This window comes from Haemaphysalis longicornis, unplaced genomic scaffold (genome assembly GCF_048455015.1).
Source record: "Haemaphysalis longicornis isolate Haplotype H1 unplaced genomic scaffold, Haemaphysalis longicornis Haplotype H1 scaffold_28, whole genome shotgun sequence".
NCBI lineage: Eukaryota > Metazoa > Arthropoda > Arachnida > Ixodida > Ixodidae > Haemaphysalis > Haemaphysalis longicornis.
In genome coordinates this window covers 4,399,422-4,421,184 of record NW_027526329.1, presented here as the reverse complement: position 1 = coordinate 4,421,184, position 21,763 = coordinate 4,399,422, and the positions used below count along the sequence as shown (strand labels likewise).

Here is a 21,763-nt window from a genome sequence, read left to right as displayed (position 1 = left end):
GGTACCAATGTATGCCCGCAAACTTCTTGATCTCTACTACTCAACTAACGCTTTGCCACTCCCTGCCTCGTTTGCCTTCTCTAGGGATCCACTCTGTTACCCTTAATGATCAACGCTTATCTTGCCTGTGGATTACATACCCTGCCGACGTCCATTTCTTCTTCTTAGTTTCTACTAGTATGCCCTTAGCATGCGTTTGTTCCCTGACTCTCTCTGCTCTCTTCTTATCCCTTAATTTTGCGCCTATCACGTTTAGTAACATTGCGCGATGAGTCGTCCTCAGTTTAAGTTGAACCATGTTAGTGAGCCTCCAAGTTTCTGCCGCGTAGGTGAGTACCGGTAAAATGCAGCTGTCATGCACTTTATTCTCCAGGGGCAATGGTAGCCGCCATTCATTAACTGAAAATGCCTGCCGAATGCATTCCACCCCATAGTCATCCTTGTGATTATCTCTGCCTCATGGTTCGAATCCGGGTCACATTTTGGCATAAGTGCATATATTCGCTTACCGATTCCTCTACCTCCCCAGCTATCTCCAACCGCTTTCCTCTCGCGAGGGGTTTGATTATTACTTTAGTTTTCTGCATAATAAGTTTGAGGCCACGGTTCTACCCTGTTGGTCCAGTGCGGTAAGCCTTCTTTTCAATTCGTCCCTCGAGTTATTTAGCACAGTAACGTCATTAGCTAATCTGAGGTTATTATATGTGGCTCCTTCCTCAGAAGCTGACGTTGAATACCTGTTGTGGACTCGCTCAGGACCCAAAAAGCGCCCGAATGCAACATTTTCATAGCACTGAGCTTCATCCTCGGAGATCACGAGATCTTACACGCTGTTTATGAGGACCAGAGCACCGGTCCCTTCATAGATTTTTGCGGAAAAGGGGTGCAATATTGCACCTTTGAAACGTCCTATTGTGCCGTAGGTCAATCCTTCGCCTAAAAAAAAGTGGTGTTCTATCTTTTTGGTAACACACCGGGCTGTTACCCTGCAGACCTGGGGATGTCCCATTGTGTCGCTCATGTGTTTCGCAACGAGATTTAATCTTTGTAGCGCCGGCGATTTTTTCACCTTACAGCATGGAGGGTGATTTTCACTAAACATGTAACTCAAGACTTTCGGCATAAAAACGAGACCACATGGCACGGTGGAGGTTCTTTTAAATTCAGAGCATTTCAGTAACTCACGATGTCACCCGCGTTGACGTCCGTAGTCGTAGTCCGCACCCCTCCCCCTACACTATATAAAAAAATACTATCCGGCGCCTTGTTTCGATCCCTCGACCCTGCGGGCGGAACGCAATGTACATGGTGCTCTACCCACTGCGCCACAAAGCCGACACAGAATGGGAGGCTACGAACGCGCCTTATATCCTTGACTCATTCAAACTAAGTCAAGAAGCTGCTGATACAACGCATTCACTACCACCAACTCCCCAAACACTAAACGTTAACGCAATAAACCCACCCCCTGTGCGACGCATTTACTCGAGTCCCCCTCGCGGGGAGATGGGCCCAATTACGATGGCAGTGCAACGCCGGCACGTGCGGGTAGAAAAGAACAAAGAGAACAGAACTCCCGCTGGCGCAGTTACAGGCAGTGGGCGCGCGAGCACTGCGAAGGCGGGAAATTTGAATTGCATGGGGTGGTAGCAGTAAGCGGATAACGGCGGTACAGGCCACTATGGCGAATCACTGCTCTGCATTGCCGACAGCTTTCACATTGAGTGGAACGGCTTCTAATTTTTTCCTGCAGCGCTTCTTCTAATCGGTAGTCAGTAAGAAGACGAAGTGGCAGCGGGGAGGCATCAGATTACAGGGTCTAGCCAGCCACCACTACGTTGCAAGTGAAACACCATGTAAATATGGCTTCGATATATCTTCTGAGCATGACGATCCCGCATTTTGCATTTCTCCCGATAGAGAAAAGTTCAATGAAAATTTGGCAGCCCCAAAAGAGTTATGCGGCGAAATCAGAAGTCGAACGTTAATACGCATCTATCGAATGGTGATACCTCATCATGCCAAGGGCCTTGAGTGCCCGAGTTTGCAAAACCATTTGCTGCTGATTTTGTCTGTTTAAGAAAATGTCTCTGCTGTAAATAACAATTAAAACTTGCAATCTGATAGGATTTGAACCTGTTACCACTGTAGGCAGCACAATGCCCTAACGCTATGCTATGCCAGGACGTTGCCAGCAGTGAATGGATGGTTCGTCGGAACCATAACAAAAATGGCGCGTGCCCGCTCTGGCGGATTGGCCGAGGGTGATTGTGGTTCCATCGTTCAAGAATCTAACGAAATAAAACTAAGGGAAAAAACAAGTGATGTGCTAGTGGCGAATATTGTGCTAACAATTCGGAAACCGAACAAAAGAAAAGAACTGAATACTGCTGTAACAACAATTATTTTAACATTCAGGAAAAAACTGTTTTTGATGCGGTTGACCAACAACGTAAGCGACCTGATACGGCAATAAAAAGGTGAAAACAGTGAAGTCTTCCCTGTTGCACCAACCAAGCCCCATACCCCAAATGACCATAAAGTAGCCACCGACAAGGCAAGACCCGGGCAACGGAGGTGAACCTCCTGTTAAGCATTTCGGAGGGGGAGAACAGCCAGCAATACAAAAGTAAATGATCAAATGTTTCCTCTATTTTAGGACAAAGTGCTCAACGTTGTCGTGCTCATCTTGCTGTGGGAGGCAGCCTCCCGGGTGGCAGTATAGCGTAAGCCGTCCTTTCAAAGTGTACTGCGGTGCCAATTTGAAGTTTTGCAGGAGACGCGCCAACTAGCCAGGATGACTGGATCTTGCGTTCCGCTGAGCGGCGGCGAATGAATAGCCCATAATACCGGCGCCACGGCCGACATATTGGGTAATTTGAACCCCCCCGTCCGACATAAATACGTACGTACGTACGTACCGGCCCGTATGGGCCGTACTGCCCATGTACGTTTTCATGAAGAAAAGTACCAGTGCCAGCGACGGTAAGTGTCTCCACCCGGTGCGGCGGAGACCGGAGTGCATCTAGGCACGCTAGATCAAGGACCACTGCCCGCACTGTTTTTTGCAGCAGACTTGTAGCAGGCGTATTTCTGTTATAGCTGAATAGTTGATACTGATGGTTCTGTGAAAAATTGGGTATGAGTCGGCAAATAGGGTCAAGTAAGCGGCAGTGTCGCTTATGCAGGTTGGCACGTGTTGGGTGAACAAACACAAGAAGTGCGACTGCTGTTCAGCGTTGGCTGGCCAAGTACGGGCCGTACGCACCAGCTTTTTATGCTAAACAGTTCTTTCGTAACGTTCATTGTTTACGCTACCATTGTTATCGCTGCAAAAATATATACTATATTCGAGTGCAAATAGCCAGCTGCGGAAGCTTATTATTGTTGTTTTATCGCAACAAGCGACCTATAGTACGCCATAAGATCTGCACGTGAAAATAACTGGTGAGTCCTATGAATATTGTACTTTGCTTAATTATCGAGAATCCAGCTCGTTTTTTGCAGCAGTGCCATATGGGCTTCGTACAAAAAATTCGTTTGAAACTAATAATGTGTTTTACTCCCGAATTACATCACATTTTAGACTGATCGTCACATGCTATCTGATAATCTTGGATTTTTCAAAGGCATTTGATAAGGTCTCACACAGGCTACTGCTTCACAAGGTAAACCCACTAAACCATGACGTGAGTTTGTTTAAATCAATTGAATGTTTCATTGCCGCTAATCAGTGTTACCCTCCCTTCAGCCCCTTTATTCAGGTGCACTATCTTGATTACAGTTACGGTAAACACAGGAGCGAGTGTCATTCCGTGCGCGGGAGCTGCCTGTCAGCGTTGCGGGTAACTTCACCCGCATGGGCATTTCGTTTGCAACGAGTCTGTGTAATACATGTGCGAAGTTACCCGGAACACCGACAGGCGGCTCCCGCCTACGGAATTACACGCGCTCCCGTGTTCACCCTAGCTGTGATCAAGATAGTACCTCAGGGATCGGTCTTTGAAATACTCTTGTTTCTTGTTTACAATAATAACTTGCCTTCTCTGAAATTTATTGTCCTTTTATTTGCCGATGATTGCAATATTATCCAAAAAATAACCATCTATAACAAAAACTTCTGTTTTGTAGTCTTTATTCGTTATTCTTTATTCGGTGAGTGCCCCGCTTCGCCAAAAAAAGGCGTTACAGCAGGGGCGTTACAGACTGGAATAAAACAATTATTCGTTCATACAGCACACCTGCTTGTCTTGCAGGCGGTTCCAATCTCTAATGGTCATCACAAAAAAGGTATTGTAAAACATAGTTGTTCTTGCACGATACCCTTTCACTTTGTGTCGGTGGTCATGTCGACTGGATATGTAACTGGGTTCACTGAAATAGTTATGACGGCCAATTCCAGTCTTCCCATGAAAGACAGAAAAGAAAAACTTCAAACGCAGTTTTTTCCTGCGCAAGGAAAGCAATTCCCAACCCGATCTGTCTGTCCCAGTCTGTCTGGACTTACGCCACTATTTGGTTGAAAGCTTGGCAAATGGAACTCAGCAATAACAAATGCGAAACAATGCGTGTTTCGAGTACTAAGATCAATTCCTCAGACGTTTGTAGGAACAGTGTCCAAGTAGATCAAGTTGCTTCCTACAAATACCAGTGCCTTCAAATTACAGTGAACTTGCCCGACTCGGTGGCTCACTGGCTAAGGCGTTGCGCTGCTGAGCACGAGGTCGTGGGTTCGATTCCCGGCCATGGTGGCCGCTTTTCTGATGGAGGGAAAAAGTAAAAACGCCCTTGTGTACGAGATTTCGGCGCATGTTAGAGATCCCCAGGTGGTCAAAATTAATCCGAAGCCCTCCACTACGGCGTGCCTCATCGCCTGCGTTGCGTCAGCTCGTTAAACCCTGCAATCAATCAGTTGTTGACAAAGCTAACCGCACGCCGGGATACTAGCACCACAACTTCTTAACGCTCTGTCGTCGCTGTAAATATTGCTCTACAAAACTTTGATCCTTTCAAACGTACAATACGCATGCTGAGTATTGGACATATGTCGACACGGACTTTACTTGGCTAGAACTTGGTCACAATTATTCTGATATGTTTGTGTTGTTTAATTATGATCTAACCATGACAATTACTACAACGGAATCTAATCTCGGGCTCCCATGTTTATCGACTAGGCGTCAAATATCACGACTGACTCTTTTTTGTATGTTTTATCCCCACCCTAGGCTGCGTGACAATCATATAACTAGGCCACACCACTAATCTCATCCCGTCGACCATGAACACGGAGTAGAAGACTATATGTGCAAAACAATGCGTTGTTTTCACTCTTTCTTGCCCCGGACAAGTCGTGACTGCAGTCACCTTCCTTTTGCGACTGTATCAATTACGACACAAAGAAGTTTCAAAATTTTATTTAACATGTCATTATCAGGAGATTTTCTAATATTTGTTCTTCTTGAGTAATAGTGGAAGATTTGTTATATCGTGTTAATTTTTTACTGTAATATTTTGTGTTGACTCTTTCTTGCTATTTTATTTGTTTCACACCGCTGCCCTTTTAATGGTACTTGCGCTGATAATAGTATAATAAACAAACAAATAAAACCTTTCTTCCTTACTGTATAGCTTATTTGATCAACGTTTACGGTAAGAGTGGTGTCAGTGCTATTCCAATGAGGCGATCTTTGGCATAAAACAAATTTTTTTTTTCATCACGAGCCCATTAAAACTAGTAGGACATATAAGCAGAGTGAGTTGCGTAATCGGCTGAGCGCTGAGTAAACGAAATACTCCTCTTCTCTCGTGAAACCACGGTACCGTGGTGAGGTAGGCTTCACGCGCGAGCATCCGCCAAGAAGATCTTAGCAGTCCGCTTGCCACGCTACAGCGTTAGCAGTATGTGGCCCTGAGCCCTCACGTTAGGCATATTTACTCCGTAATCGACCTATCTTCCAGCGTGTCGTACAGCGATAAGACTGATTGCCGAAGGAAAGTAGTGGAGATCCCATCGTGGTCTCAGAATGACTGGTGCCAAGTTCACTCTGGATGGCCCATTATCAGTGATGATAACAGCGCGATAAATGTCGCGGAAGGTGACACACAAGATGCACCTTGGACAAAATGTTTTCCTGGCTCGTGATATTGCCAACCCGCTCGTGATGAGCTAAAGCACGCACAATTGTGTACAGATATCCAGATGCGTTACGCCGGAGATCCATGCGTATCCCACATTTAGACGAACGGCTAAAATGTTCGTGGCTACATTGCTGGTGTTCCTTTCGGTTTTCCTCGTCACTGCGGTGCTCTTGTAAGTAGGACAGGTATTTGCCTTACTCAAAATATTTCCACGAATGTGTTAAACAGGTGACCTTGGTTTACACTTCAAAATTTCTGGCGTGGCAACGAAAAGTATTCTATTCTATATCGCCATGTACTTCACCCGTTAATTTTGGCCTTGAGTATATGAGAACGTATTAACAAAATACCTAAATTCCACACACTACACTCAGGAAAATAGTAAGAGCACCGTATACTACGACACGGCAGATGGTTCTCGCTTACAGGATTTGCTTACTTACAAGTAAGTTTTCCTTTGAAAACAATCTATAAGCCTTTTTTGAATATATTTTCTAGATACCTTCATCTGCCAATACCCTATTTTTGTGTGTTCTGATTCATTATAATGTTTAACGTCCCGACGATACACAGATGACGAGGTGTGCCGAAGTGGAAGATTTGGAATAATTACACAGCACCTGGGGATCTTTACGTGCACCGAAATCTCGACACACGGCTGTTTCGCCTGTTTAGAAAAGCGGCTGCCGCGAGGAAAATAGAACTCGTGTCCTTGGTCTCAGCAGGACAACGCCTTAGCCACTAAGCCAACGGAGCAAGTATGTCTTTTCCATAGTATACGCGTTTTATTTAACCTGTCTACCTGCTTGTTTCGGGGAAGAGGCAAGGCACACACTCAACCAGCGGAACCGAAACTCTGAGGCTGCAGCTGGCCAATTGATACGCCCGATTAGGCGGCACCATCTTCGTGTCCAACGATTGAAGCTGCGTTCATTTCATTGCTTGGCATCTGGAGATTTATTAAAGGGTAAACGTACCGCAAGGAAGTCCATTTCAGAAAGGTTCATCCTTGCCTGGCCATCTTTTGTGTTTAACGTAAACGGATTGTCCGCTCACTTACGTCATCGTCGACAGTTACCTCTAATGGTTTGTATTTCACTAATACTTACCGATGCATACATTTTACGCCTTACTTTGGTGCCCAGGTGTTACCTTACGCAGCCTAATTTTTTTCGTTATTTTTAAGCTATTTGGCTTTAAAGCGTGACCACCGCTTCTTTAGGCACTCCTGAACTCTTAGTGAATTCGCCATTTTGACGGGAAAGCACCATAAAATAATAAATAGGCACAAATGTATCCTTGGACGTTTTTCAACACAAACTATTCACTGTAATTTGGATCAATGCTGCTGGAGGAATATGTGGCAATTACGATGCTTTTTTTTACAAAATTGTACTTGTGTCGCATGCGCTAACATTCGTCTCTGTATTTATAGTACGAATCAAATGTTTTTTGTATGTTCAATGAGCAACTTCAAATATATTCCTTAAGATGTGTTTTGACCTAAGCCGAAATTACACGACGTTTCGACAGTGCTACACGCGCAACGACCGACGAAGTATTGCGTTGAATACACGGAGAATGAACGAAGTCAAGAATAGGGTCTTTTTTCTGAGACACCGAAAGCAAAACCTTTTGGCATGCGCTCGCTGACACACGCATGCCACTTTTTCCGCCTTCCGCAATCTGTATCACACGCCTGCCGCCCCTATTTTGCTTTCCCGCGTCCTTATGGTTCGTGATAAGCACATATTGTCATTGTCGCAATAAACATTTCAGTTTGCAGGATGGTCACATGCTGTGCGTTTTCTTCCTCTTGACAGAGAAGGTCACGCTGGTTATAAGAAGCACCAGTTTGTGCGAACAACTGGCGTTGTCGTTCTTGTCCGGTGCAGAAAATGGGGCCCGCTCCAAAAGTAAATAAAAAAGTTCATTCCGTCCTTCGCTTGTGGATCACCAGCACAGCTGACATTCAATGCCGCTCAGTAATGACAGTAACAATGGCTTTGTGTTTGCTATAGCACGCAGTTATGAGAATTCCTGCAACTGCGAGAACCTCCGTCGATAACGCCAATCGATGCATGTGCGACGGTCGGTAGCGAAATGAGCACTTTTTGAGTCTCGAAGCATTCCAAAAATAATGCAGCGATTTTTTTCTCGAACAATATATCCTGCCTCCTGCAAGACATCTATGGTTATGCCGCCATCCGCTTCCACGTTTCTTCTTTTCATGACTTTGAGATCCTTTCCTACCTCCTCTTTAGTTACTGGGGGAACATAGCAAGTTAATCTTGCAGTCAGTACAGCCTGTTGTTGGGCTAGGTGGTTTTGAATTTCAAGGGAAGAAAAACTGCGCGTAAAGACAAGACAATAAGGAAGGGAGTGGACTGCCCCATGCTTCCTTATCGTCTTGTTTTTTACACGCAGTTTTTCTATTTTTGGAAAAGCTTGTACTCTCAGCAGTTTTCCACGGTATAACATCGTTGGCATACAGCCTGGTGTAGAATTCTTCTTCTACCTTTATTATCTCGTCTAAATTGTGCCTTTTGTTACCCTGCTCGTCTACAATTGCGTACATCATGCCTTTGCCCATGGGTGGCTTTATTTATTTATTTGAAGTGCTCACCAACAGCACAGGGCCTTCTCGGGTGATGCACCGCATACATAGGTAGAAAGAATACGAACAGGCAACATACATAGATGCATGGATACAAGGAATACAAACAGTACAAATATGGGCAGCGTATAAATCAAAAATTGGTAAATGTGGAAGTGCAGATAGATATATACAAAAGTGTAGTGTTATCGAAGGAGACACAAACATTTTTGAGCGGTAAAGGCTCGGAGGACGTGTCTGGAGTATGCACAGGAGAACCCGTACGAACATGGGCAAGGTAGCGCTGTATGTGAGGAAACACGAGAGCAGGGAGAGAAGTGCAGGAGCGACCTCTCCACAGCTTGCGTATTCAAAATATCATACATTTCAGAGAGCGCCTAAAGGACATGCCCCTCATGCCCCTCAGAAAAGGACATGCCCCTCAGAACCCACAGCTCGTAAACGAAGAAAGAGGGCAACCGCTACGAAAATATGAGTCGAGTAATACAAGCGGGAGTAAAGAGCCTGGGGAGGAGAACGGAACTTGCGTGAAGCACACGACTTCAACGACATCGATGGAGGTTCCAGTAATAGGTCATCAAACCCAAGCATCTTCAAGCTTGGCTACATCCCCTGGTCCAACGACGACATACGCCTCTATGAATAACCACTCAGCTGAGACGGCACTTGGGATACGCCAGACGAATGTGCCTCCCTCGATCGGAACGGAAGACGCCGTGATACTGGAGACACCGCCCCAGAAGCGGAAAGTAATCCAGCGAGAATCGCCGCAATCCATGTCGACAGCATCCGCACTGGAACAGAATATCGTGAATGACGATCCGGACTCTGACGAGGTTACAGCCAAAGCTTACGCACCAGGAGTGCTTCAGAGCTCCCCTGGGGTCGCAAGGTACGTTGTAGACAGTATGAAGGAAGACAAATACAAGAGAGAACTTGCCAACCTAGACGCAGGGGGACCTCCGACAGAGGTAGAAATAACTACAGAAGTCGAAACACAGTTGTTGCTAAAAGACAAACGGGCCGACACTTCGTACATGTGTGGCTGCGACGGGAGCGCGCACAGTGCCGGACCTACGGCCATGACAAGAAAAGTGCACCAGCTTCATCTGCACGAGGGCACGGCAACAAAAGGCAAACTGCTTGAACGCAGCCCTTGTAAAACCACGGACCCCTCGACGATCGTTCACCTTCCGGTCGGCTTGAGGCACTACGCGAAAGACCGCTCACCCCCTTCTTCTGGAAATAGGCTAGATAAAAAGGCTGCCGTTGGCATGGAGACACCTATGATTAAGAAGGCTAATAGATCTGTTCGGAAATCGGAGAAACCGCGAGAATGTGGTACTGGGAAGGTGCACACTGAAAAAGGCATAAACGTTCCCGGTTTCAACTGGGCCATCGGGTACAAAGGCCATACTCCAGTGAAACAACTACTGGTGAAGACACTGCGCACTCTGAGCTACGCAAAACGTCGTGCCTGTGTCATCATGGAGAAACCCAGACCAAAAGTCAGGAGAAAGGCGAAGTATCCAAGGAGGAGAAGGCCGAAAATCAGAAAACAGTATAAAGTCACAGACCGGCTAGATACAAGCGACATACTGACCAAATATCTTCGCCCCAGGACTCGGTTACTTAACATTAACGTTTGTTGACAGTAGCTGCAAGACTTTGCTTCATGTCGCTTGCAGGAACTCCTGTGGGGCGGGAGAGTGTTGGAAATTTCGATGACGACGAGGACGTCGCAAGCAGTGAGCGCAACAGACCCATAGCGATGAGGAAGAAGACGACTAGGCGCGGCATCAAGATGGCTGCTCACAGTACCGTTCTATGTAAATAGTGTAAATGTATCTGCTTTTTATCGACGACGGCCTCCTCTCTTGCCTCCCTGGACGTTTTCCACAAGTACCAAATCGCTGCAAAAAACGTCTATAGGAGATAGAAACAGACTGTTATAGGTGAGCTGGCACCGGCTGGCTGGTGCCAAACTCATTGATCTGTCTACATCAAAGCATCCATGCGGCCGCAGTGGTCTGCTTGGCACTCGCAGATGGACAGAGCTCACGAGGCAAGGAGAGTCGAACTTTTAGTGAATACAATTAAACAGAAAAGCCAGGTCGCGCCTGGAGCGCCGCGCTGATAGCCCATCTAAATTCATGATCTTCAGAAGCCCACCGTGCTCATATCGGCTCATAGGTGAGTGGCGAGAAAATACGGTTCTAGCAAAGCGCTTCTGAATCCTTTCTAGTCGAAGGGAGGACGAAGGGCTTAAACAATTCCAAATTGCACTAGCAAAGTCGAGCTTGGGCAAAATGAGAGCGCGATACAGTGAAACAAAGCATGATCGGTCGGTGAAATCCCTGGTCGCGCGGGAAATTACGCCAAGCGTACGGAGACAGAAGTTGGTCAGGTAGTTCACATGAGCGTTAAAGAGCAGTTTCGCATCCATCATTACGCGCAAATCGCGCACTACGGTAGCGCGTTTTACAGGTTCACCGAGCAGCAAGTACGTAGAGGTGAGTGGGGAAGACTTGCGAGTGTATGATAATACGATGGTTTTCGAGAGGTTAAGTTTTAAATAGTTGCAGTCACACCATGCAGAAACTGCGTTGCTGCCATTTTGCAGCAGTACACGATCGTAAGGTGAAGAAATAGTGCGATAGAGCTTCATATCGTCGGCATACTGGGAGAGCGAACAGTGCTTAATAGCGGGGTGTATGTCATTAACAAAAATGTTAAAAAGGAGAGGGCCCAGTGTCGAGCCTTGGGGTACCCCTGAGGTCATCAGTAAGGGCCGGGAAGTAGCCCCTCGTAACTAACACAATTGGACCTGCCTCTTAGGTAGCTGCCGAACCACTGGCAGAACTCAAGGGAAAGACCGTATGCGGACAATTTGCGAAGTAATAGATCGTGATTAACAATGTCGAAGGCCTTGCTACAGTCAAAATATACTGTATCTACGTGTTGGCGAGACAGTACTGGAGGGCCGATGTCGTTTAGAAAACAGGCAAGATTTGAATCTACCGACCTTCCGGGCATGAAGCCGTGTTGGTTGAAATGAATTAGTGGATGCATAGCTGATAGAAGGTATCGATGCAAGACCTTTTTGAAGACTTTGGAAAACGAAGACAGAAGAGAGATTGGCCTATAGTTTGCTGGGATTGTGGCGCTTCCGGATTTGTGCAAAGGGAAGATGAAACCAATTTTCCAGTCAGTTGGAAAATGTTGCTCAACCAGTGACATACGTATGATGTGACATAGCAAAGGGACAAAAACAGTGCAACAACCCTTCACGATGAAGCAAGGGATGCTGTCACAACCTGCCGACTTTTTCGATGGGAGTTTGCGGATGGCGGACACAACTTCGTTTTCGGTTACGTTGGGGATTGGCAATACAGGACCGTGAGAATCGAAATCCAGTTCGCTGTCGCTGTCGTGAGAGGTCGAGTATGTCGAAGAAAAATGACGTGCGAAAAGTTCACACACGCCTTCAGGGTCAGACACAATCGTGTAACCATCCTGAAGGGTTATGCTTTCGCGTGCGTAACGTGTGTGGAATTTGACGTACCGCCAAAACTCCCGTGCAGAGTGGGTAAGAGATGTTTCAGAGTAGCCCGTAAACATCTTTTTATCCCGGGCAAGGAGCTTTTTCACTGAGGAGCGCCATTCTCTGAAGCTAGCGAGAGCAGACGGGTCATTGTGGGACTTAAACAAGCGGTGAAATTGACGTTTTCTTCGAAGCGCGCCTCGCAGCTCATGGGTAAACCAGAATGGAAATTTAGAGGAGCAAGTTCGCTGCTTTGGGATGTGTTGGTCCATGAAGTAATGAACAGTTTGGGTTAGCTCCTGGACGGCCACATCCACACAGGGCGCGTTGTATACAGAGGTACAGTCTGCTTTGTCAAGCGAATGGTAGAGGGATGTGTAATCTCCGCGAGCAAAGTCGTGTCTGGGAGTTGAAACGCTGTTGTCGTGCGCCATGCATATGTGGGCTGAGGCTCCGAAAGGAGGGTGCCACGCGTCAACGGCCACAATAGGTTCGGGGAACTGATCGACAACAACAGAGTTAAGGTTTCTAAAAACAGTGTCTAGTACGTTTCCAGCAGGGTTTGGGTGCAAGACGGCAGGCTGGATGTTATTGAAAGAAAAGAAGTTAAACAAATGAGCTGCTTTTGACTCTCCGCTGGTATTTTGTGCGGGGTCCCACCAAGAGCCCGGGCAATTAAAGTCGCCAAACAGAACAATGTTATAACTTCCAGGTTTAAGTACCTCTGTTAAACCCTGTTGGGCTGAAGCAAACAAAGAATTTTCAAGAGCGGGATCTAAATAGTACACGCCAATAAGAACATTTTCCGCACCTTTAACTTTCACCTCGATCCATAAACATTCGCTGCAGAGCTCAAGATCGGACCGTCTGACCGCACGGAAAGTTTTCTTCAGGGCGATGAGGACTCCACCGCCATACTTTTGCCCTGTCGCAGCATAATTTCTGTCATTGCAAAAAACGGTGTATTCGTCTGTAAAATAGTCGGTAGACCCAATGTGGTGAGGTAGCCAAGTCTCTGTGATACAGTAGGCATCATAATTATTCAAGACGACGTTATCAAAGAATGGCTTAGATTTTTTGCGGAGCCCTCGAACATTCTGGTAGTAGAGTGTGAAGCTCATACTGAATTGATGTTGTTAAAGCTAAGCACACGGTCCTCTTTCAGAAACCCTCCAAAAGGGCGGAACAAGCATCCGTTAGGCCAAACTGCAACATCGTTGAGTGCAGCACAAGAATCGGCACTGGTGCTGATGTGGAAGGATGCGTAGCTGGGATACTTGCTCTTTAGACGCGTGCACACAGCGCTTTCGTCGGTCACAACAGAGTTTACAAGCCCGAGAACGTCGGGCACAGAGGTGTCAGGGTGCAGGCGCGACACAAACAAGGCCTTCCTGGCGGGTCGACGGGGGACACTGGTGATTGCTTAGTTGGTATTCCCTCCGACGGCCACTTCACGCACAGGTCGGTGCGTGTCACGCGGGCGCTCTTTAGCGGGGGAGGCCCAGTTTGTCGTGGCCGGCAGCAGGGAAGCAGGCGACGAAGCATTCTCGGACGCGCAGAGGTTTTTGCGAGTATCCGCGGGGAGGGGGGCCCTGGTCAAAGCAGCTTCCGTCGCTTTGTCTCCCATAGCCGGTGCGAGAGGGGGGTATTGTGGCTTTCTCCTCCCCAGCTTGGAGCGCAGCGCACGCACCTTGTCTTGGAGAGAAGAGATCGCCGCGGCCTGCAGGCTGGAGTTCTTGGCGGCCTCCCTCTGCAGACGGGCGCTCTCCTGACGCAGAGCGTTCAACTCGTCTGTGAGGAGAGAAATCCCCTGAAGCGCGTTGAGAAGAAGCTCGCGTAGCCCCCCGAAGTGGCCGTCAAGGTCGCCCGGCTGGGGAGCGCATGGTTCCTCGTCGCGGGGCGAGGCAACCGAGGGAGCCCCTTCGGTCGGGACGATGTTATCGGAGGGCTTGCGTTGCTCATTACACGCACAACATGAGAATTCGATCTGACCGGATCGCAGGAGTTGTAGCTCCTCGTCGGGTCAAGCAATGCATTTCGAATGGGCGCGTTTGCCGCACGACGTACACCGGAGAGACTTCTGCTTGCTTGTGAGATTTCGTGAGCAGGCGACGCAGGTATTTTTGTCGGCCGCCATCTTGCGGGAGCTCAGCAGCAGGGAAAGTTAAACGCTCTTGAAATTTCAAAGAACGGGGTCACCGAGCTGATGGAATTGACGGCGAGTACCGGGCGTCCAGTTCTTTCGATGGAGAGTTTGGCGGCAGGATTTGGGGGCGAATTTTTGATTGAATGGCTGTTTTGGTACGGAGCTGATTTGACGTGCGTGCGGTCGTCTTGGCCCCCTGGCGGCCAAATCCTAGTTGCTTTCAGACTTTCCCTTATTTGCAGCGTATTATTATGGTCCGTAATTTCTAGGGACCTTAGTATTACCGATGACTGCCATGTTGTATGCATGAATGTCGTTTGTTTTACTTCTGTTAATTAGTTTCGACATCTCGGCTAATTCAGCCTCCTCTGCCATACTTGTTACTTTCAGGTTCTTACGTTTGGCAAGTAATTCCTTCGTTTTTTTTAGTTAGATTTCTTTTTTGTTCTCTAGACGTTGCTTCTCCCACACCTACTGCTGATTCACTGATTGCATGTTAGGTTCTCATTTACCCTGTATACACTGACATCGTTGTGCTCGTCAGGATGGTGAATTTGTTTGGAAAAGTTATTTGAAACTCCTGGGATGAGGCTCTGTCTGACTCTATGCGGGTTTTTGTAAAATTTCACGAGTTTCTTTCTATTTTAAGATTCAGCCTTAGCTTGCATCTAACCATCCTATGATCGCTGCTCCGAATTTTTTTTAGCCCCTCCACGTCCTGCACTATATCGGAGTTCGCGCTTAAAATCGCGTCAAAACTGCTTTTCCTTGGACCATCGGGATTGTGTTATGTTCATTTCCTACTCTTTCGTTTGTAAAACATTAAGATTATCAACCTTAGGTTATTTCTCTATGGAAATCCCACCAGTATGTCTCCTCGACTGTTGCGATTGTCTATTTCGATTTTTTTCACTGACCTCTCTCCCATTTACTTTTTACAGACCTTTGCGTTGAACTTTCCAATCACAATCGTGAACTGTGTTGTTGCCTTCTTCATTGCTGATTCGACATCCTCGTGTACCTGTTTACCACCTCATCCTGATCGGTGGGTGCTCGCACATAGACCTGTACTATATTTTCCCTCTATCGCTTAGTTAGCATGACCACGATAGCCGCGACTCTCTCGATAATGCTGAAAAACTCCTCCACCCTTCCTTCTATTTGTCTTTCTACTGAAAATCCCATCCCGAGTTTTTTCTTCTCTTGGGGTCCTTGTAGCACAGAATGGTTTCCCTAGTGAACTCCATGGATGATGCGTTCTCCTGCCCTTCTAACTTCGGGTAACCCAATAGTATCCCACTTAATGCCCTAGAGTTCCTGATGTGGTGTAGCTGAGCTTCCCTTGCTTGACAGTGTGCGTGTGTTGATCGTTTCTAAGGTAAAGTTCTAACTCCATGCTGTCGGACCAAGAGATTCTTAGCTGTAACTTTACCAAACTTGCGCCTAGCGAGCTGATTTAACTTGTCAAACTATTTTAGCAGCAACTAGATAAAGCGAGTATGATTTTTAAAGGGTCATCTTTTGGTTAAAGTTAGCTAGGTTTGTTTTTCTTGCCTGTGACACAACGAGCGGGGCCGCCCCCAACTTCGGAAACAACGAAAACGTCCATAACCATGAAAATGTTGGTGCTACGATGTTTAAATTTCGTACAAAAGTGCTGTAGAACTTCATGAAGGAGCATACAGAAATGATTAGACCTTACATGACATATTTCCTGACGAACACGTGAAAATTCACGCCGCACCGCCCAAACGCGTCTGCCATGAATTGAAGTCCGCTAAAAATAGAAGCTTATGTAAGTCTAATAGGGGGACCCTATCACGAGATAGCATATGCCATTACGCCGCCAGGAAGGCGTTGTCTGCAAACAATTTATTGTCACCTTGTTGGGGCTGTTGGCTGTTTCACTTTGTTACCACAAACGGCCGCAAGAAAATAGCCGATAAATAACAAACTAACGGACTACATATTATTTGCTTTTGGGGGAGGGAATCTTAACGCGTCCAAGGTACACCTTGGCGCCAGGGCTACGAGGCGCACCGTTGTCGACGGCTTTGCTAAAAATTAGAATGGCGAAATGAAGCTTATGAGCCTGTATAACTTGACTTTCCCGCTCTATGAACACATCTCAAACGAATTTTTTGTCTCATCACGCTTGAAAACGAAACGCAGTGGAGATAGATCCTCCACCAACTATTATATATCAATATAGAGTGAAAACGTATTAAAAAGTCTGCTCAATGTAACTTTAAAGCCCAGAACAAAATTATTAGTTTTGATTCTGAAAGGAAATTTTAATTAGTGCGATTTGTTTTGTTCTCCGTGTCCTGAATTGATTCCTCGACAATATGAATATATTTTGTACAGTACACTTAGTTACGTCTTGCGGCACTCTATAAGAATTGTTGCCTCAAAGCAATGTAACTAATACACTTCGTTTACGATCACGAAGGAATGCTGTGTACCTTATAAATAAAATACTGCAGCAGCAAAACAATGCAGTTGTTTTCAGACGTACCTAAAATTAGCGCAAAATAAGGCAAGTTTAGCCAGGTCAGTTCTTGTTCTAAAAAGAGAAACTAGTTACCTCGGTGCAAATTACATCTACTAAAAGAGGCTTAAACGCAAAATGCCTTTAAATTCAGAGAAACCGGGGACCCCGAATTTTCTCGCGTTTACGGAGGGCAGAGGTAATGACACCGCCTGCAAACCGAATTTCTTCGAAGCAGTCATTTTTATTTATACGATTATAGCAATGAAATGGGCCAACTACACTACTAATGTGTTTTTGCGTGCATACCGGTCGTTAAAGAGTTAACAGGCACGCGTGGGTTCATTGCAATTAGGAGGGGAAACTGAGCTTCCTGGGGAAGCCTGATAACGTCACAAGCACTTGGCGATCGTCAAGTGTCCGGCATCTGGCGGCAAGCGAAGGAAGTGCGCGGTCATCGCCACGGCCGGCACGCGTTCTGTTCGCGCTCGCCCAGTCCAAACCGGCCGCGGCATCGCGTCGGCATTTCGTGGAGCCGCCGAAACATTCCGTGGCCGAAGCAAGAGTGTGCGCGCTCTTCTGCGCTTCCGTTGGCTGAAGAGCCAGCCTTTGCGATTATTTTCTGTCAAATTAAACCGGCCGGTACGAACGGATAAAAGGGGCATTTTTTTTTAATGCGTAAGTAATCTTGCGCGAGCACCAAGCCGAAAATACAAACCTGTAAACGCAAAAAATGGTTCGGTCAGCACCAGAATCCCGGGACGCTCGCCGCCGAGTCTGTACACAAAGCAGCCGCGTCTGCGGATTGCCTCGAAAGCGCGTCATCCCTATTTCATATTTGCCGCGCTTTCGAGGCGCTTTTTCAAAGAAAGTGCTACGAGTTGTGCCGCGCCTCCGCCAGATGGCGCCACGGGTCCCGCGACCGAGAGAAGACGCAGTGAAACATCCCCCTCGCGAGGGGCACGATCAAATGCAGAGCATTTCCGGGCGCGCACGACGTTAAGTAGTTTGCGTTACGTTAATGTTGTTGCACTTGTGGCAACTGCTGACGAGAAAGCTCTCGTCAGCAGTATTTTGAATGAGTCAACGATATAAGGCGCGATCGTAGCGTCCCATTCTGTGTCGGCTTTGTGGCGCAGTGGGTAGAGCACCATGTACATTGCGTTCCGCCCGCAGGGTCGAGGGATCGAAACCGGGCGCCGGATAGTATTTTTTTAATATAGTAGGGAGGGGTGCGGTGTGGACTACGGACGTCAACGCAGGTGACGTAGTGAGTTACTGAAATGCTCTGCATTTAAAAACATATTTCCCGAAAATTAAAAAACTGCTCGCTTCACTCCCAGTGTCGTCAAAAGACAATCGCCGTCTGCCGCCTCCTCCACGTAACCCTTCGTCCGTCCTCCTCTGCCACCCCTCACGTTCTTGTCCTCCCTGTCTCGCTCCTGTGTGATGATTTGAAGGAAGGGTCGTTCAATGCAATTACATTTTAGGGGTAAAGACCCTAAGGGGCTCGGGATATCGGCATCGTCTTAGTGAAGTTGGCGCCTTACTAAATACTTTGAAAGCAAACTCAGATAGACACATAAACCGCCAAAGTTTTACGTTTATGTAGCCAAGGAAATAATATCATCTATGGAAGTACACCAGTGTGTCCCAAAAGACACTGCTTGTCAAGAAATATGGCAGCTGCAGCCAGAAGATTTGGAGGTCCCGTTACTCTGTCCGAGCAGTTTGTCTGCACTTGGCTACCAATGGCAAATAAAGAAACACCCTACCTACGTGAACCACCCACCACCGTGAAAGCCACCAGATAAAAAGGCAAGAGCTGCATTTCATCTTACGCCAGTTATATTTTCACCTTCTTGTCACCGCAGACTATACAAGCATGGGATTGAATTCCTGCAATGAATGCATTTTTTTGAAGGGATACTGTCCATCTGAATGACGGCCAACTTTCTAATTGTACGGCGCGCGTCTGGCGCCCAGGTAAAAGTCCGGCGTGCCGCGCACTAGTACCGCTACAGCGGACAGTGGTAGCGCCTGTCAATGCTGCCTTGTCATCACAGAAGATCAAGCTACAAGACAGAAAGCGAAATGAGATCCCTGTCATTGTCTAAATACAAGACGTTCCGAATGTGTAGTGCTCAAACTGCGGCCTTTAAATATAAAATACCGGCGTGTATACCATCAGAAGAGCCAAAGGTTAGGCATGTTGCGAACACAATTTCTATATTGGTCAATGCCTCTTAATGCCGCGTGAAGAAGCGCGGGCACCGAGAAAATTTCTGTTCTAGCTGATACTTCTAACTCGTTTATAAAAAAAACCAATGTCAGCGATACAAAAATTGTGACAGTACCTCCATTTTGCAAAGCGTAAGAAGTTGCAACTAATCGCATCAGGATAAGCAAAGTAAAAGGCACGGTACGGCTCCTGAAAGGCTCCATGCATTCTCAACAGGAGAGCGGCACTGCTGAACCCTCTTAAGCATTGAACGATTGTACGAAAACCCAAAGGAGTAGCATGTTATTGAAGAACCCAAACGCAGTTTGGCACGCGAAGTTCGTTGTTTCCAAAAGTAATTTTTATAACATTGACGCGTAATTTTATTAAAAAAATTTAAGAAATTTTGTAATCACATTATTGAAACAGGAAGCGCTCAAGAACTCGTGGCAGATTGCTTGTTGTTTCAGATTCACAAGTATTGACTGAGTATTTTAACCGGTATTTCTAAACTAAATTCTCCATTTCGGATGCATGTGCGCTCACGCATGCAGTTTATCACCCTTTTGATGTTCCCTTAATTGCTTACAGTGGTTTTATATCTGTGCTTTTGAACCAAAGAAATAAAAATCCCGTGGCCCCGATGGCATTCCAAACGTAATTGTTCATCCTTATGCGGCGTCACTGGCGAAAGTTCTTGTTTTATTATTTCATTCTTCATGAAATATTGGGTAGCTTTCTACACCCTAAAAGATAGCACTGGTTGTACCTATGTTTGGAGAGGATCACCACCTTTGTTTTAAAAACGGCTGTTCAATATTGCTAACATCTTTTTGCAACATAATGAAACACGCTATCTCCCCTCACATTCTTGAGTGTTTGAATGACCATACATTATAACAAGTTTGCAACACTGCTTCAGGAAAGGCTACTGTACCACCACACTGTTTTACAGTAGTTTTTTCGTTTGCACACACGCTAGACAACAGCAGTCACATCGGCGCGATTTTTCACGACTTTAGTCAATCGTTTGACAACGTGCCACATGACAAACTAATTATTATGAGGCAAAATTTTGGCCCTCTCGACTATTCCGGTAATTTGGTTTGCGAAATACCTGCACAACCCCAAAACAACCTTTTACAGTCTTACAAGAGATCGAATGGATTCCGACTGTCTTGATGTTTCTTAGAGAGTTCTCAATGGACGTTTACAACTACCTTTGCTTTTAATTCTGTATAATAATGATATTTTGAGTATACAATTACACCTGGTACAGAAATTGAGGTATTCGCATGTGAAGCAATCGTCTTTCGGGGTGTTCGATGCTACGCTGATCAATCTGGCATTAATACCAGTGTTATTAATATAATTGAATAATGCGTTGCATGTGGAATGATTTTAAACGCGGAGAAAACATTGTAGATTCGCATAACATGGAAACATTTCTGTACAAATATCAATGCAGACTAGGATCATCAGCCCTAAAACTCTTCAGCAGTGATAAATACCCTGCTTTTACACGAACGAGCTAACTCTCGCGATATTTACGCATTGCCATAGTTGCTCATCTGCATTTCATAACCTACGCTTCTTCTGACACCGTAAGAAATTCCCCTGCCAAGGTGACACTCTTTAATTTTATTAGCACAAGCTTCAATATGCCTGCTTTGTTTGGACCGACATTTTTTTATACCATCTGTAAACTTGAAGAACTCAAAGGAAAGCTTTAATGATTATTTATTCTCAATAGTCATGTACAGGTTGTTTCCTTACAATACTGCTGAATTACAATATCCCGACCAAGCAAAAGTGCTTCCGGCTTGATTTTCTTTTCGCAGCAGAGGTGAACTGTCGGTAGAGGCATCTCAGTCTTTTTCTCTCTTATCAACATAGTATATCTAAACAACATACAGAATACTCTCGCCCGCAGTTCTATGATAGTGATGAATTCAACTGCTTGATATAAGAGTGGTAGGAATTGACTGCTGTAAACCTGCTTTGTTTCTATTTTGTTTTCGGTTTATCTTTTGTGCTCATCTTCTGGACATAATACTGGTCTTCAGTATGTATTAAATAGGTTATTAGAAATAACTGCCGAACAATGTCGTTGTTTGCTTGCGTAGTGGGCAATCGATATTTATGGTGGTGGTGTGAAGCAACTGCGTGAATATAGGCGTACTGCAACTAGGTACAACCCCATGCTTCAGACTGTGTGTTCTCTGTAATGACTACATTTGAATAAGCATACCGCTCTTGTGACTCTCTTTGGTTCCGTTATCCCTAAAGGTGGAGAAAAAGGCATTTCTCGTACTTCAAGAAATTGGGCATACCCGGTCCAGAACCGAACCTGATTTGCGGTAACCTTCTTGAGTACCATTCATCGGTAAGAGGAAGACGTCCAACTTCTTTAGCATTGAATCTCACTCTTCAGTTTAACGACTTCGCTGGCATTTGTCATCCTCATACTATTATGCTCAAACGGCGCTATTATCATATTTACAAAAAGAGCACCTTGCGCAAATAGATGCAGTTTAACTTTATCAATTTCAAGCGCAGTGTTACAAGTTCTTTCATTGCTCTGTCTGTGTTATGACTTGGTG

General features: G+C 46.0%; 1 protein-coding gene across 3 annotated transcripts in view; it reads left to right on the top strand.

Annotated features, from left to right (window-relative positions):
* Window positions 1-6,146: 6,146 nt before the first annotated feature.
* The window catches only part of LOC144172989 (cytochrome P450 3A8-like), a 101,331-nt gene continuing 85,714 nt past the window's right edge, over window positions 6,147-21,763 (top strand). For 2 of the 3 annotated variants that reach the window (XM_077701584.1, XM_077701582.1), the window contains exons 1-2: window positions 6,147-6,313; window positions 21,450-21,546. In XM_077701584.1, coding sequence (XP_077557710.1) covers window positions 6,255-6,313; window positions 21,450-21,546 — 156 coding nt within the window. In that variant the 5' untranslated portion in view covers window positions 6,147-6,254. The remainder of the gene's footprint in view (window positions 6,314-21,449; window positions 21,547-21,763) is intronic. The other variant, XM_077701583.1, reaches the window with a different exon arrangement.